Source organism: Coloeus monedula (assembly GCF_965178545.1).
Source record: "Coloeus monedula genome assembly, chromosome: 17".
Lineage (NCBI taxonomy): Eukaryota > Metazoa > Chordata > Aves > Passeriformes > Corvidae > Coloeus > Coloeus monedula.
In genome coordinates this window covers 5134379-5151612 of record NC_138797.1, presented here as the reverse complement: position 1 = coordinate 5151612, position 17234 = coordinate 5134379, and the positions used below count along the sequence as shown (strand labels likewise).

The 17234-nt window shown below is 43.5% G+C and overlaps 1 protein-coding gene across 1 annotated transcript in view; it reads right to left on the bottom strand.

Moving 5' to 3' along the window:
• TOP1 (DNA topoisomerase I) overlaps positions 1 to 17234 on the bottom strand; it is a 66653-nt gene that overhangs the window by 8098 nt on the left and 41321 nt on the right. Inside the window, exons 6-13 of the mRNA XM_082292560.1 lie at positions 16183 to 16278; positions 13152 to 13227; positions 12112 to 12209; positions 7642 to 7757; positions 4270 to 4391; positions 3432 to 3554; positions 1821 to 2008; positions 1035 to 1179 (exon numbers count right to left, since the gene is read on the bottom strand). Coding sequence (XP_082148686.1) covers positions 1035 to 1179; positions 1821 to 2008; positions 3432 to 3554; positions 4270 to 4391; positions 7642 to 7757; positions 12112 to 12209; positions 13152 to 13227; positions 16183 to 16278 — 964 coding nt within the window. The remainder of the gene's footprint in view (positions 1 to 1034; positions 1180 to 1820; positions 2009 to 3431; positions 3555 to 4269; positions 4392 to 7641; positions 7758 to 12111; positions 12210 to 13151; positions 13228 to 16182; positions 16279 to 17234) is intronic.

The following is a 17234-nucleotide window of genomic DNA, read 5'->3' as shown; positions in this document are numbered from 1 at the left end:
TGCAGGGAAGTTGGAATAGAGTCAGCACTAGAGAGCACGCAGAGGACCAGCTCCAATCTGCATCTCAAGGCTTTGCAAGCCCGTGTGTGGCAAATGGTCTCGCTGTACAAAAGCACTGAGATGCTGCTGCTGCACAGCTCAGCTTCACACTGTGCTGCCACACAGCTGCAGGTCATTCAGATTTCCATGATATTAAATGCTTCCATGGAAGCAGCTAGAGAGGGACACAAAAGACACATCTTCCCTGCTTCTCAAAATACAAATGGCTTCCTCTGCTTTATTCAGATGGCACTTATGTTCTTTCAGCTGTGTAATTAAATACCCATAAAAGGCAAAAGCAACATCAACAGTTCATCATCATTATTATATATTCAAGACATAGCAAAAAGAGGGCAGGAATTCACAAGGAACAGAGATATTTTTCCTCCTTTATTTGTAGGACAAACTCCTTGTTTCCAATCCAGGAAAAAATCTCTCAGGAAAAGACTTCATGAAAGGAGCTTAAATTCTTGCTTTTATGGACTTGAGCCACAGACTGGGTATTTGCTCCCGCAGCAGGAGTTTGTTTTCCTTCAGTCATGAGCTCCTTACCAGCCTTCTCAGCCAGGAGCCTGGCCGGGTTTTTAATTTTACAAACAACTAATTAGCAACCCATGGTTAGAACTTCACTACATGACCAGGCAGGGGAAGTTAAAGCCAAATGTATGTGAAATATCCACCAGAGCAAGCCCTTTCTTGGATAAAATGCTTCCTTTTAGGTTTACACAGGTTAAAGGATTCCACAAGAAATGACACAGCGACGTTTTTCAGAGACATTTTGAAGACTTCACCTGCTCTCCTGGGCAGCAACTGTATCCTCTCTTTTCAAGGGGGAACAGAAGCACAGAAGCTTCCCTATGTTTTTCAACCACTGTAGGATGAAACAGCCAGGTAGCTTTACCTCCTATCTCTTCCCTAATCAAGAGCTACATTTGCTTCTTGGAAACTTGACCAGGAAGATTGCTTTGGTTTTGTTTTTTTAACTAGATCTTTACCTTAATTCTTGAGCTAGGGTTCAACATGATATATTTGATAGAGCCTTGGATGTTCTCAGTCCATGACACCAGCCAGGTCACCTTGTTATCATGCCGGACCTCCTTCCATTTGTGTCCTGGTGGAGGGGCAGGGATTTTGGAATCCCTACAGAGAATCAGAAAACAGACGATAAAAGCTATTTAAAGAAAATCCCACCAGCATCAAAACAGAGAAGGTAATAGCCAGCATTACACAAAGAAAGTGCAGGGAAAGGAACTGAGGCAACAGAACTGCATTATCTCCACAAGCAGGAAACCAAATAAATCAAAATGAACAGTCAAAGATCAGGAATGTAACTGCTACCAACATGGACCTGCTGAAGAATTACACTGTAGGTGGGACACATTGCTAGGACGAATTTTGATTTGTGCACACTGCAATAGTGTGGACACTTATGAGGACTAGAGAGAGTGAAGAGAAGCCCACCAAACCTTAGCCTTCAACATCAAGGAAGACAAAGTGGGGCAACCTGTGTAGAATAAAATTATTTTCTGGAAACACTAGCAGGAAAGGCAGTTCAAGCAGATGTAGGCTGTAGGCGTGAGGAAGAAAATATGTTGACAAAGTTCTACATGAACCCCATGATTGCCTTGCTCAGTCTTTGCTTGTATGACTCAGTTTCTTATCCATATGAGAACAAGATAAGCTGCATCCCTAATTCTACATGTTTGAGTATCAACTTATACAGAGTTTTAAAAAATGAGCTCTAGAAAGCAAAGCCAAGGCGTGAAGCATGCAGTGCTCACTTGCTGCAGTTAATGATGATGTCTTCAGGCATGATGCGTCTCTTCAACATTCCCATTTTGGGATGGTTGCCACGACCTCGGAAGAGACCTGGGGGTTCAATCTTAAAGTTGGCAATCCTCTCCTTGTGGTTGTCCATCACACAGTAACCATACTCCTTTAATAGCCGCTCGTTCTCCTCTTTGATTTTCTGGGAAAAGCCAAAAGCGAAGATGATGTGGCACATGCAGCACCACACATACCTTCATATGCCAAGACTTAACAAATTTTTATATTTGCACCACACTAATGCTGAAGACCCAACCCAAAACCAGATCCCCATCATGGCAAGTGTATCAGACTGGCCAGAAAAGCATTCATAAAAGGCAAGCAGCACAAACAAACTGGAAAAGGGAAAGAATGTGTGAAAACTTGTATTTGAGGGAAACAGATCAGTGCTGGTGAAGGCAGCTACAGTTTTGTCACAATAGAGGCATGTATCTCTATCCATCTATCTCACATTCAAGGGTACTCCCAGCACAGTCCTGCTACTTTATATTCTATACTCAGCATTTGGCATCCACTGGACTTCGTATCTTGTTGTTTATGTAAAAAATTCTGTGTATAGAAGACTTCTGTGTTTGAACTCAGCATTGGAAAGCAGGCAAAGGAATGTCTCCAGGCTGCTGCATGTCAAGCCTGTGTCAGCAAATGGTCTCATAAGCAGAACACAGCCTTCTAAGAAAGAATGTGCTGAGATTTCACTGCATACTTCTGTGCCTGAACTCTAATTATATAGAAGGAAAAATAAAAACATTGCAGCTCAAAATAAAACATCTGACCCACAGACAGCACTGCTGCACCAGCTAAGAAACAGAAAAAGCCACTTCTGCTCCATTTTAAGAGCTACCATGGACAGGAACTGAAGGGCTCACCCACATTTATCAAACCAAAACAGCAGGAAGACAAGGGCTCTCTATTTTGATGGGATCCCTCTGATCCCAAAGGCTGTAATTCCAAGCTGCCAGGCCCATCATTCAAACGACAACTACTAAAGCATTGCAGAGGATCAACTGAGAACTTGGGGAATGTTTTCACCTCCTAACATCCACTGCAGTTAATTTAATTCTCAACCTACGAGACACTGTAGCCATGCTACTGGATAATAAAGTTCATTTTTATTCAAAAACCAGCATTACTTGATGTTTAAGATTTCTTCTCTCATGTTAATTCACTGATGGCATTGCTGCACCATCCTTATCTATGCCATCCTTAACAGAGTATCCACTGCTCATTATTTCCCAGGGACCAATGAACCCAGAGGCAGCACCTCTGATTCTCTTTATTAACTTAAGCTATTACTTAACTTTACTTAAGCTATTACTTACTTAACTTTATTTCCCTAAGCAGGATCAGCCCTATCAATATCATTTAAGTCAGGATGAAGATTCAGCTGTAAACACAGTGCTCTGCCCTACCTGAGCTGCACAGTGCAGACTCCTACAGTTCACCTGAAAGCAATAATCTGAAAGCTGAAGAAAACACTGACATATGCACAGCAAGGAGAATGATTACACAGAGATGTTTACAAGCCAGCTAAGAATCATGAAGTCTCCTAGAATTCCCTCTGGTACCTGTTTCTCCTCCTTGGACATCTGTTTCCTAGCTTCCGACTGAGCTTTGAAATACTGGCTCATGTGGGTGAAGTCACACTTGCTGAGGTTGGTGATAGTGCTCTTCTCTTCAGAGGTCATTTCCTTGCAGAAAGAAAGCAGTGCTTTAAGTTTACACACACACACACAAAAGTTTCCATGCATAGCAGAGCTTACGCTACTCCAGGCAGCTTAAACAGGAACAACAGGCAGGTTCTCACAATAACCACCCCAAGAATCCCCCAATTCTTGCACAGGCTCACTCCAGCTGAGGTCAAAGAGGAAAGAAAGGACAAGCTGTGGAGCACTGGCATTGCAGGGTTCTGATCTCCCCAAGCACTGGGCAATGCTGCACCACTTTTCCAAAGCACTTCCACACCCAGCTGGGACTGGGACTGCTGAGGGATGGGGAGAAAAACCCAGAAACCCATCCAGGAAAACTGCATCAAACTGATCTAAAGGTTTGCTGTTATGGCTGATGACTGAGGTGAACATCTCCATTTTAGGTCTTTGGAAGGGGTTTCCTTCTAGTAAATCTGGCTCTTACACAAGGCATGTAACAGGGAGGTCAGGTACACCCCATCATGCTGCATCATGCAGAGAACCCTGACTTTGCTGGTTTAGAAAGGCATTTACGGTAGGGTCCTTCCTGGTGAAACTACAGGATAAACGGGAAACTTCACAGCTACAGTGTGAGGCAGCTTTCAGTGGCCTCAAGCCAACTTTTGCATGCATGGAACAGCAGCCCCTTTTCACTGGTCAGTGCTGAGGAGACACTGGCCATGTTCGCAGTCACTGCAGCCCAGGACTATGTGCATACCTTTCTCCAGTCCTTGAAGAAGTTTTTCCTGAAGATCTCCTTTGTAGTGTACTCATGATCAAGCATTTTTGCAAAGAATGTAGCAACTTCTTCTGCTTTGGTACTCAGCTTCATGACTTTACCTACAAAGAAAGGTTTGCTTCTTAAAGAAAACGGTAAACAGGAATCAAAGCTATAAAGAGAACATAGTAACTACCCTACAGGATTATATTTTTACTACAGAGAAGTTTGTCTTAAAATGTTACATAATACAGCAACTTGAATGGGCAAAGGAAACACAAGAGCACAATTGCTTCACTTCCACCACAAACATTTTGAAAAAAGTTTCCTCTGGAATCTAAACATTAAAAAAAGCAACAGCAATCTGATGTGAGGCAGGTCTGGGCTGCAGGGCAGGAAGGGGAAAAGGCCTGCTGCAGGAAACCCTCTGCTGAGCCACCCCCGTGCTGGGTGTGCTCCTGGGGAGACGCTGCTGTTTGATGTCAAAGAGGCAGGGATTTTATTAAATTTCATATTCCAGCACTCAGACATATGGGAAGTACAGTCCCTGTATTCCTTTTCAATGCACAGACTCCACCTCGGAACACCCCTTCCAGCCTTCAGCTATTTCTAGGCAGGAAGAGCCCTTCCTCTGGATACGCTACAAATAGGCTGGGAAGAGATGCCAAATATTCAACTCTCCTTCATTGCAGGGAAACGTGTCAGGGTTCTGCTAATTGTTCCCTCTGCTGTGGGAATGCACTCCTGCATCTCCAAAGCAGGCTCAAAAGCCAGTTGTTTTTAAGAAAGACTGAGCTGTCAGTGAATGGAGGGGTCACATTCCAGCTTCTCTGCATGACTGCAGCACAAAGTGGAATTGCTGCAAGGGAAGACTGAAACACAAGGGAATAGAGGCTGCTGCAGCGTGGAGGCTGTGGATTCGACATCTAACATTCCTATCGAGCACTTTTTGGTCCTGATTGCATTCCTGATGAAACGTGGGGTGCCAGTGATCCCTCTGAAGGATTCTGCATGCAGCTCACATCTCCATCTAGTTGCAAGAAATATTTAAAGTTCCAATGGTTGGCAGACAGTCAATACCTGGGGATTTCTAACAACCATTTTACTGCACAAAAGTGAACACAAGAAACTGTTCAATCTGTGCTCTTGGAAAAAAAAAATACCACGCTTTGGATTTACTACATATTTTCAAAAGTTGCATCATCTCTAAAATTAAAGCATGGGAGTCAGCTATAAAGACTTAAGATCTATAAACCCTCGTAAAACAGGACTTAGCAAAAGGTCCTCCCAATGATCTGAGAATATTCCACAATTAAATAAAAACAATAGTAACTCTGCCAATTTTTAAGCTGTAACCTAAAATACAGCATTTGTTTGCTTATAACAGGAAATGGGGGAAGGGAGAGACAGCAAGGGACTGTTTTTCCAGGCTGCAATTTTAGCTTGACAGAGGCTATCGAGTTAGTAACATGTTATGGGGCTAAAACGTCTGTTATTTTTCCCAGCTAGCTGAAGGCTCAGTCATCTTTATCTAACCACTTTAGAATATATTTCGCTGGACACAATATCCTTTTTTTTCACGAAGGTTTGAAAAGGCTCCCAAGTGACAGAGCTGGTAAAGGAAATTTATTCCAGAGGCATGATATTAGTTACCTGATTTAAAAGATGAAAACCAGACACCAACCAGGGGACATAAAGAGCAGAAGAGCCCTCACGGCCACCACTGCAGCTGCCACCACCTACACTCTTACCTTGCCCCACCTACAGAAAAATGTGCAAGTTTGAGCCACCACTGGACTATGAGCAGTGACTGGTTAACCCACAGGCACTGAAAAAGGATGGCTTTGGCATTTCAAGCTCCTTCCCTGAGTAGGTATCACAGGCACTTCCAAGAGCCCCAGCAGCTGTTACATGAGATGAAAGCGGGCAGTGAATCCCCAGGCCGGGGACAGATTCCTCCGGTGCGAGCCGGCCGCTGGCCAGCCACAGCCTCATTACTGGGCTCTACAAATCACCCTGGGATAATCTTGAAATGAGACAACGCCTTGTGAGCACAGACAGAGGCTCTCAGCAGCTGCTGTATAAATCAAACATCTGATTTTTTGCCTAGTTTCTCAAGGAAGACTTATGGGATGTCTTTATTTGCCAGACCCCCTCCTTGCCCACCCCATGACTGTTGAGCTTATTGATGAATTTCTGTGATGACAGAGGCAGAGGTTACACAAATCCCTGCAGAGGCTCTGTGAAATAGAAGGCTGGAGAGACGAGGAGCTTACTGTTGTCTGCACCAAGGGATAGCTACAGTGCAATCTGCCCCTCCCCTTCTCTAGACAACAGGAGAGATCATGCATTTTTCAATACAGGGAAACAATTTCCAACTTTGTATCAAGTTCTTATCAAACCCTAAGAAAGAAGGCTGCAGACATCCTTGATCACTGTTCTACTTGCTTGAAGATAGCCTTTAATACGCTTCAGCGTATTTATTTCACTACTTTGCTGCTGAAAATGTAATGCCACCTATTCTTCAGTATTTAAAAACACTGTGTCACGTCACATGAAAACAGCACGTTGCTCCTGGAAGAGTTCCATGTGCAGATGTCCCCATCACCAAAAATTGCATTTTCATCCATTCAAATACCTCCCACCTAATTCAATCCTGGGTTAATTTGATCCTTCATTTAACATGATCACAGGACTAAAAGGAAACACACGGGTCATCAAATCCAGGCTCCAGCAGGCATCACATCATATAATCCCTTTCACGTGAGCCTCAATCAACCAGGCAGCCCAGGATATTTCAATCCCACACCAATTAGTTCTACCACATGCAGGTGTCAGGGAGCGGGACCATGACTTACATAGAGGGCTGTGTCCTTGAGGCCAGGGTCATCCCATTCATTCCTACAAGATCCTAACCATCTGTACCCAAATTCAATTGACTTTCATTTTGCTCACACTACCAAACAATCATGAATTTCACCACAGATGATGGAAGCTGCAATTCTTGAGGTTAAAGAAAACAAGAGCAAGCCTAAAGGTAACCAGTGACGAGGCAGCTACAATGACACACTCCACTGGTCAGGCACTGCTACTCTGAGGCATCAGACACTCATTCTGCAAAGGAACCTGAGAGATTCACCACCATAAGGGACTGAGAACAGGTTTATCCCTGTGTCACTTCAGTGAGCAGAATTCAGCAGGCTCAGGTAAATTCCTTTCCTTGCACAGACCTCACTTTGCTGCTGAGGAGCTGATTTAAGTGAACCACTAAAACACAACCACCTCCTCAGCTCTTCAGTCCCCAGAAGAACACCACAATAGCCTGAGATGTTTATTTCTCTTCCTAGCAAGTAGAAACACAGATCAACTCACCATCATAATAAAACTTGACATTTTCAGGCAGAGGTTCATATGGTGGAGCAAATACAGGACCTTTGTGCTCTAGGAACTTCCATTTAATGCCTTCAGGGTAGCGCTCTTCTTCCCACCTTCAAGAGAGAAATATGAACCAATACAATTTTAAGCTCCCAATCTTCATTTTATTACTGTGTGGGTATCAGAGTATGCTAAACCAGCAAGAAATCACTGCTTTGTAGGGTACAGACCAACAACAAATACTTAATGTACTATCACCATTTAATTCTTTCTTTTCTCCTCTTTTTTTTTTCCCCTCCAAAAGCCCAGTCGTGTCCATGAACAGAACACCTTGGGCTGCAGATTACCTGATGCCATCCTATTCCTCAACTCTCATTTGCTCCTCTTTTCACAAAATCACACAGCTGAAATTGCTTAGATCTTAAGAAAATAAGACTTGGACCCTGTAAACCAGCTAGGATCATGCTAAATTAGCTTCAGCTGTGATCTAACATCAGGTCCAGGATGCCTGCTCAGCAAACTCAAACAATTGTGGTATATTATGCAGCTGCTTTCAGATGTGGACAATATGCCATTAAGGGCAGAGATAAAGAAACAGATGTTCATTTACAACCTAAATGAGAACCAACCTGCTTGGACAAGAAAGACTAAAACCTGCTCTGTCATTTTAAATTCATTCCAATTCTCTGGGTAAGAAAAGAATACTTGAACAAAACCAGAGCAGCCCAGAAAACTGCATGTTTGCCTTAAAGAGGCTCTATAAGAAACGCTCTATAAAAATGCTTTGCAAGTGATGCATTTGGTATCACAACACAGCAAGGCAGGCGCCACCAATGCCACATTCCAAGCAAAGAGGGTCAGCAATTCATCTGCAGAGAAAAGGGTCCTGCCAGGCCAGGATCCTTCCCCCAGCTCCCAGTGCCTAGGTCACTGATTCCACACTCCTCCCCTCCAAGCTCCTTTCATAATTACCACAACATTACTGCTACATGCTGCTGGCACAGGGTTACCTGCTGGGAAAGGCTATTTCACCTCAGCCATCAATCAGCTGAAGACCATTAACCTGTCACAGCACTCAGTCTCTGAATTGCCCAGACAACTTTGTTGAGCAGCCATGACAATAAAAAAAAGGAGTTTAAGCTTCTGTCTGGTGTCAGCTCTAAGGAGCAGCATTCCCATTGCAGGTGCCACGGCAGCTGAGGAGAGATGTGCACGCACTGCCTGCATCTCAGGAGCTGTGATGCATTGATAGATTGCTTCATCTCTACTGAGATAAAAGTCACTGCATGGAAGAGAAACACTGCACAGAGATAAGAGTTTCTGCTAGAAGACACTCAAAATGTTTCACTCGTGTCTGTACATCAACTATTTAGGAACAACAGCAACATAGCAGCTGGCTAGAGTTTGAAAGGCACCATCTTTGACCACACCACTGGACCTGACTACTTCTGATGAGAAGCAACAGCGTTAACAGGAAAGCACCCAACCCCAGCTATCAGTGCAGAACTGCATTCAGACTTCAGTCCCTGGCTGGGAAGAAGGCTTAAGTAAACCATGTTGATATAAGAAAGCAATATTGACAAAGATTCCAAATATTTACATTCCTAATGATTGTTGTGTTTTGGGTTTTTTTTTTTTAATTAATTAGAAGCTAGAAATATAAATATTTTGTCAAACATAGGCCTAGGTTCTTCCACCCAGAAGCTCCTTTCAGCAAAACAAACCTAAACCACTCTCCTCTCCGCCAGAATAAGCTTCTCCTCTCTGACAATGAGCAATTTTATTCCAGTGAGAACAAAATAAGGGCATCATTCACAGTAGTTACTACTTTTCAGGACAGGTTTGTCATTCTCTTATTTTAAATTTATTTGTCTGGTATTTACTTGATGAGAAATTCTGTACCTCTATCCCCTCCTGTTCTTTTAGAAAGGACACATGTAAAAGCAGTACTAGACATGCAGCAGTTTAAATTGATAGCAGAAGGACACTGTGCCTTCTGGGAAGGCTACAAGGAAACCTGGGATTCATGAGGTAGTTTCTAAGCTCAAAACTACCAGAAAGTGCACCACAAAAAGACCACAAACCATCCCCAATCCCTCCTCCACCTTCCTAAACATCATACATAAGCATTAAGACAAAAGGTGAAAGTGAGCCTCCTGAGTTTAGCTCATTTTTCATCCTCATTTGGTTTCAAACAGAAAAAGCATTACAGCACCACTGCCCGTGGCAGCTTCTGGTTCTAAAGCAACGCTCCACACATGATTTTGTAGGAGCAAGGAGAATGCTGCCTATTAGGAAAGCTGCCTCACTGATTTCAGCAACAACTCATCAGTCATATAGGCTTCTTAATTAAATCCCACATCAAACTTGCTGTCTCAGGAAAGAAAAGGTGGGGAAGATCTTTTAAGTGGAATGAAAAGAGAGAAGATTCTTAAGAAAAAACCAGAACACACCTCAGGGATATGTTATTTCAAGGAAATGAACTTGCTGTAACACAAGATGGGAGAAGTGCTCATAAGGTGCACTTCTGGATCACATCCTTCACACGCTGACAGGGCGTGAAAATGACCTCTGCAAGAGCTCCACGTGGTGATGAATGAGGCCAGTGCCTTGGGGATGTCTGCATCAAACATTCACATAAGTGAGGATGAAAATGCTCAAGGCAGCAAGCACTTGAGGAAGCAGCCAAAAAAGGTATCAGACACTCAGAAAATTGACTCAGATGGAACATAAAATGCCCTTAAGAGAAACAACTGAAGTGCAGATGAAACCTTGTCCAGCAAAGACGCACTATACAAAGCTGCAGATGGATGACAGGAACATCAGCAGAAGGATGCAGCTACCCAGTGCCAAATCCTGCAAAACATGCTTTCCAAGGCAGTTTTCCTCAGCAGTAAGCACAAACTGCAGAGCTTAACACAGCTACAGGGGCCTGTGCTGCCCAGGCAGGTGAGGGGAGAACAGCACAGCTTTCCAGTAAAGGTCTGCTGTTCAAGGATACAGCCCACAATAAAAGGGAGCTGCAAAAACAGAATATTGAGCTAGAAAGAACCAGCAAGGGGAGCTGAGACAAAGCCAAAAAGACAACAGATCATTAAGGCTTAGAAGGACCTTCTGTAGCTTCCTACTGCTTCATGTCCCTGTAGTCTGTTAATGTTACTGCGCATTAAAAATATGCTGTCAAAGGGATTGAGAAAAAAGTGGATTGCTCAGGAAAAAGGAAGGTTTGGGGAGGGGCTGGAAACCCAAGTTTCAAGGGAGTATTCAAGTAAGAAAAAGATTTGCAAGTGCTGATGTTCTGAGGAAGCTGTAACAGTCAAATAGAAACATGTAAAGACTATAAACACTACAGAAGATTTTTTTCTTTTTAAAGATGAATCAATAATAATGTCAATAAAGGAGTAAAGGATTGAACCTGAAAGGATTGAAGAGATTGCAAAGACTTTCCCCAACTCTACAGCCAAATGATCTGAAAAAAGAAAATGCTCATGGAAACATCCCTGAAAGGTCATAAAAATACATTACAGGAGGGCAGAAAACACACATGCTTTTGAGAAGTACATATGCACTAAAATGAGGGAAGTACTAAGGCCAAAACTTCCAAACACACAAACTCCTTCAAATCTAGAAATAACAGCTTAAATTACTATGGAGAGTTACAAAAAAAAAAAATCCAGCAGGTTTCTTACACAGAGCACTACTGATGCATCACAGGTCTGTCTTCCAAATGAACCACAAAGGTCAGACTTACTTAAAAAAGGTTCTAAAAAAATTTAAGAGTGGGTGAAAAGTACAACTTCAGTGATGTTACTTAAGGCTCCTGGGCACGACAGAAAGTGTTTTTCATTTAAAACTCATTTTCAGAAATCATTTGTCGAAGAGTCTGAGCTTAACTGGTCACTTGATCAACTTTCATTTCTGTGCCAGTGCAGGAGCAGTTTTGAGAGGCACAGCTGACACCCAGCTAGAATGAAAAGCTGGACACCCACTCATGCTGTACCTCTATATAACACAGATAAATTCTACTAGAATACTGATTAACACATCTGCACATATTAATACATTCCTTAATCCACCTGCACCTATGAATATATTCCTGCTGACACCCCCAAGCCTACAAGCTTTCATACTGCTCTGAAGCATGTCAGCACAGAACAGCTTCTGGGCACAAGAATATTGGTATCTGATCATTATAGGCAGCCTCTATGTGACACAGGGAAAAAAAACCCACAGACAACCCCACAAAACACTTATTTCCTGTTTTAAGGATATCACTTCTACTTCAGAGGATGAACACAGTGAATGAGATATTTATTTAGAGCTTACCAGAAAGTAAGCCAATTATTCAGAACAAATCCTCATGAATCAACAGAAGAGAAAGCCAGATGTGCTTATTCAGCCAGCATGGGAGGTACAGGCAAGTCCAGGTGCAGATGGGAGCCTACAGCACTGACTATATATAGTTACCATTTCCATTTTTGCTCCTCTTCTTTTTTCGGCTTCTTTCTTTTGTCCGCTTCGGGGACTTTCTTATCTTTGCTCTTGACTTTCTTTGCTTTGCTGTCCTGCAAAATGAGTAAGAATTTGTTAGAACAAGCTACTGTATTTCCCCCTCCCTTGAAAAGCTGTGTTAAAACTAAAAGACTCTCTCTTGGGGTATATAAGAACTGAATTCTTGTGGCTTCACCGCATAAATGTGCTCTTAGATCATCCCATTAAGTCAAAGTCTGCTGATGGTCCCACTTAAGTTTTCAGCCGGGTTCTTTTACTTTACACTGGGGACATGCTAAATGCACACAGCCAGTTTCTCTGTCTCACCTGGTAAGGGGCAAGTCTGGGCCACGGGAATGGAATTGCTGAGTTACAGAACCTCCTCCCTGGCCTGCACTGGTGTGTCTGGTCTGGCAAATGCTACAGAGCACAACGACCCCTCTCAGGTGGCTTCTGGGATTCTACTGGTGTATGCTCAGTGTAGAGACACTTCCTTTGAAGGGAAGAATTAACCCTACTGCCAGGAGGTGCCGCAACATGTGTCTCACAAGGGTTCCTTTGCTACGTGGGAAGCGTAGTTCAAATTATGGCTAACCTTTTCCAAGTGCCTCTCCAAAGAAATTTCCACCTAGGCTCCATCTAAATGCTTTAAGCTTCCCTCTAGCATCTCAATCTCTGTTTCATCTCCCCTGCCTCCGAACCCTGCCACATCATCTGTGCAATTACCACATTGTGAGCAAGGCTCCCCTGCTCCTTAACAGAAGGACTGTGAATTGCCTGGAACAGCCTGAAAGTTCATATCCTGGAGGCATCTTCTCCACCCACTGTTTTAAGGGTAGGAAAGAAAGTTTCCCAGACTTTTTATACATTATAGTTCAGATAAGTTAATATCTGCACCATAGGGGGATCTGCCACACACAGCTCTGTTCCAGACAAAATCAGGTTCCCCCTGCTCTGCGTAATTCCACACCAAATAGCCTGGCTTTTCTTGATCATAAACTTGTCTGTCACATTACCTCTTCCTCCTCTTGTTTCCTTTTCTTTGCTTTCTTGATGTCTTCTGTTTTGATTTTCTTGGGTTTGTAGTCAGCACTAAGAACAAAAAGACTTGCTGATGAAAGCGATCCATTTTCCAGTACAAATAAAGAGAAGTCATAGATGTACAAAGTTTGTGTGCATGAGCTTGCAGTATTTCTGGCATTTTTAATTTCTAAAGAATATAATTTATACCCTGCTCCCTCAGAAGACTCAATAATCCCAATCCAGCACAACAGCCTACAAAACCCACAAGATGTTACTGTCAATCCCTCTCGGCAAGTTTCACACTGCTGAAGCAAACATCTTCCTCGATGAAGAATTGATTCAAAAGCACTAGTAGCCACGCAGTGATTACATGGGATAGGATAAATGGATAAAACCTTACTGGCATATTCTATCCCAACTCTTTTTCCAGTCATCAGTGTGGGACCTTGCCCACAAGGCTCACTTTCTGCAACCCCCACTAGTTCAAACAATAGCGAAACTGAGTACTGGCAAAATTACATAAACACAATCTCATTTCCAGTGAGGTTGGAAAAGACCTCTGAGATTATCAAGTCCAAGCTGTGACTCAACACCACCTTGTCAACCAGACCAGGACACCGAGTGCCACATCCAGTTTTTCCTTAAACACCTCCAGGGACAGTGACTCCACCACCTCCCTGGGCAGCCCATTCCAATGTCTAATCACCCTTTCAGTGAAGAAATTTCTCCTAATGTCCAACCTAAACCTCCCCCTGGTGCAGCTTAAGACCATGTCCCCCTGTCCTGTCCCTTGTTCCCTGGGAGCAGAGCCTGAACCCCACCTGGCTGAACCCTCCTGTCAGGGAGTTCTGGAGAGTGATAAGGTCACCCCTGAGCCTTCTTTTCTCCAGGCTGAGTGTGACTGCACTCAGGATGATCTGCTCCATGACCTTCTTGGGCACTGAGGTCACGCTGACAGGCCTGAAGTTCCTTGGATCCTCCTCCTGGTTTTTCTTGTGGATGGGTGTCACATTGGCACCTCCACACCTCTGGCGTGGCAGGAGTGGATAAATGATGGGAGACCAATCTGTGGAGCTCTTCCACTGCTTCCTCAGCACACTTGGATGAATCCCATCCAGTCCCATAGAACTGTGAGCATCTAAGGGGCTCAGCACATCACTGACTGTTTCCTCCTGGGTTGCAGGGGGTCCATTCTGCTCCCCATGCCTGTCTATCAGCTCAGGGACCCATCTGCCCTCAGGATAACCAGTCCTACTGTTGAAGACTGATACAAAAAAGCCATTAAGTACCTCAGTCGTCTTCTTGTCTTTGGTAACATATTCCCTCTGGTATCCAATAAAGAATGAAGGTTTTCCTCAGCCCTCCTTTCGTTATTAACTTATTTATAAAAACACTTATTATCCTTTACAGAAGCGGCCAGAATAAGTTCTAACTGAGCTTTTGAATCTCTTGTTTTCTTTCTGCATGACCTAAAGAGATCCTTAAGCACTTCTGGAGTGGCCTATCCTTTTTTCCAAAGGTGATACACTCTCTTTTTCTTTGAGTTCCTGTAAAAGTTCCCTGCTCAGGTAGGCTGGTCTTCTTTCCTGCTGGCTCATCTTCTTGCACATGGGGACAGGCTGCTCCCCATGCCTTCAAGATTTCTGTCTTAAAGTATGTCCAGCCTTCCTGGGCCCCTTTGTTTTTAAGGGCTGTTTCCCAAGGGACTTTGAATCAGTGCCCTGAATAGGCCAAAGTCTGCCTTTTGGAAGGAAGTCCAGGGTAGAGGTTTTGTTGATGCCCCTCTTTCACCAAATACTGAAAACTCCATCATTTCATGGTCGCTGTGCCCATGACCACCACATCTCCCACCTGCCCTTCTGTTTGTAAACTGCAGGTCCAGCAGGCTACTACTCCTGGTAGGCCACAGCTGTCCTTACCAGCTGAGACAGAAAGTTCTTTTGCACACACTCCAGGAATCTCCCAGTCTGCTTCCTCTCTGCTGTGTTGAGTTTCCAGCAGATATCCGGCAGGTTAAAGTCTTCCACAAGAACGAGGGCTGGCAATGCTGAAACGTCAGCCAGCCACTTATAGCACAGTTCATCCACCTCTTCATCCTGGTTGGGTGGTCTGGAGCAGAGTCCCAGCAGGATATCTGCTTTACCAGCCTTCTCCTAGATGCTCATGCATAGGCACTCAACCTTATTGTCCCTATCCTCGAGCTCTATACAGACAAACCACTCCTCAACGTACAGAAATACCCCAATTCCTAATCTTTCCGTTGCAGACATGAGACATCATACATCCAGAAGGCAGCTAGTGATTACACAAAAGGAAAGATGTCCCACCCATGTCTCTTGGAAACTGAGACACACAGGGATGGAGTGCCACCATGGTGAAACCTTTCCAACCCATTAACTCCTGACTGCTAATAAGGACAAACTACCTGAAGAGCTGGATGGACACAGTGGCAGACCACAGTGAGATGGAACTGAGCTTGTATTTCAGTGGGTTCCTGTGTCAGGCAAACATCACATGTGTTTCTCTTTCAGACAGCAACCCTCAGCATAACTTATGACACATTGAGACTCCAGGCAAACCACGCCAGGCAGTGCAGGCAAACCTCCCCCTGCCTCCAAACAGGCTGACAGTGCATTTCTGTTCTCGTGTGCAGTCATTTCCTTGCCCAACAGAAACCACTGCAGCCACTTAGCTACGTTAATACCTCACGTGCTCACATTTCTGTTTTACAATCTTCATCAGTCTTTACCTGCCTTCTGGGGTTTTTCTTTTTTATTTACTAGTTCTGCAACATTTCACAGCACCATCTGCAGAAGCAGGTAATGGCATTTTGCCTTGCACAGCAAAAATACTATCCCTGCCCTGCTCAGAGAACTTGTAACAGCGTAAGGAGTCTGGTCTCAGACCTCCAGTACCCATCTCAAGAAGTCTGTGCTGATCACTTGAAATTCCACCTGCTCCCTCAAAGTTCTCTTTTTAAAACCAAAGGCAAACATCCAAGTCACCAGCACCCACGCCACTTACTCATCATCTTCTCGAGGTCTCTTCAGGGGTTTGGAGTCCTCTTTAGGAGATGCATAAAACCCATCATCATCTGGTTCATCTTTAATACGTGGTGGACTACAAAAAGAAGCAAAGAAACATGGTTCTACTTTCAAAAAGAGGAAGTTTCCTGGAAACCAGCAACAACTAAGTTTTAAGAAATAATTATCTGCAAAATGGGCACGTCTTCCACGAAATGTGCTGCCCATCATAGGGCCCCAAAGACTTGAGATGTGTCATTTTCTGAACATCCACAGATAGTGTAAGGAGAGTTATTCAGTGTCTACACATTTGCCATTTCTCAAGCAACATCAAGTTCAATGTCAACAGCTCAAAGTTCATTTTGTTTCCCTGAGGTTTTGAGTAAAAACCACTATAGCTTCCAGCACTTTCAAATACACTTAAAAACTGAAATGCCTGTGTGGAGTCAAATGCAGGATGTTGTTTAGTTTCAACTCAATACCCTTATTGAGGCTTCTAAGAGGGAAAAAGATTATCAACTAAACAAAGATTTGAAAGCTATTCCCTGGAATATTTTGCCAACTAAATATTGAGGCATGTGAAAACCAGAAAAGGAAACAAAGATTTGGCAAAGTTAAACAGATCAGTCCCTTTCACTATCCAAACTGCAGGAAGCAAACAATCCTGTCCCTTTCAACAGACCACAAAGTTAGGCTCAATGTTTTCAGCCATACTGTCCCAAGACATTAGCAATAAGAAAAAAAATAGAGTATTAGTGCAAGAGAGACTATTCTGTTAGACAAACTCATTCTTTCTAGATTTCACAGAAACACTTCACTGATCGTCATAAAGAAAATGATGCCTCAAAGAGTCCAAAATTACATTTTGAAGCACTTAGTACCATCTTGGGCTTCCTTATTCATGTCCCCCCAGCAATTTCTATATCAAACTGACTCAGTTTCCAAGTCAACATGCGGATTTTGCAATCAGATGGAGTCAGAACTAAAATAAGCAGCATTCAGCTTTGTAGACCACAGTCAGCAGGAGACATTAGGGAGTCTCATGTTAGCTGG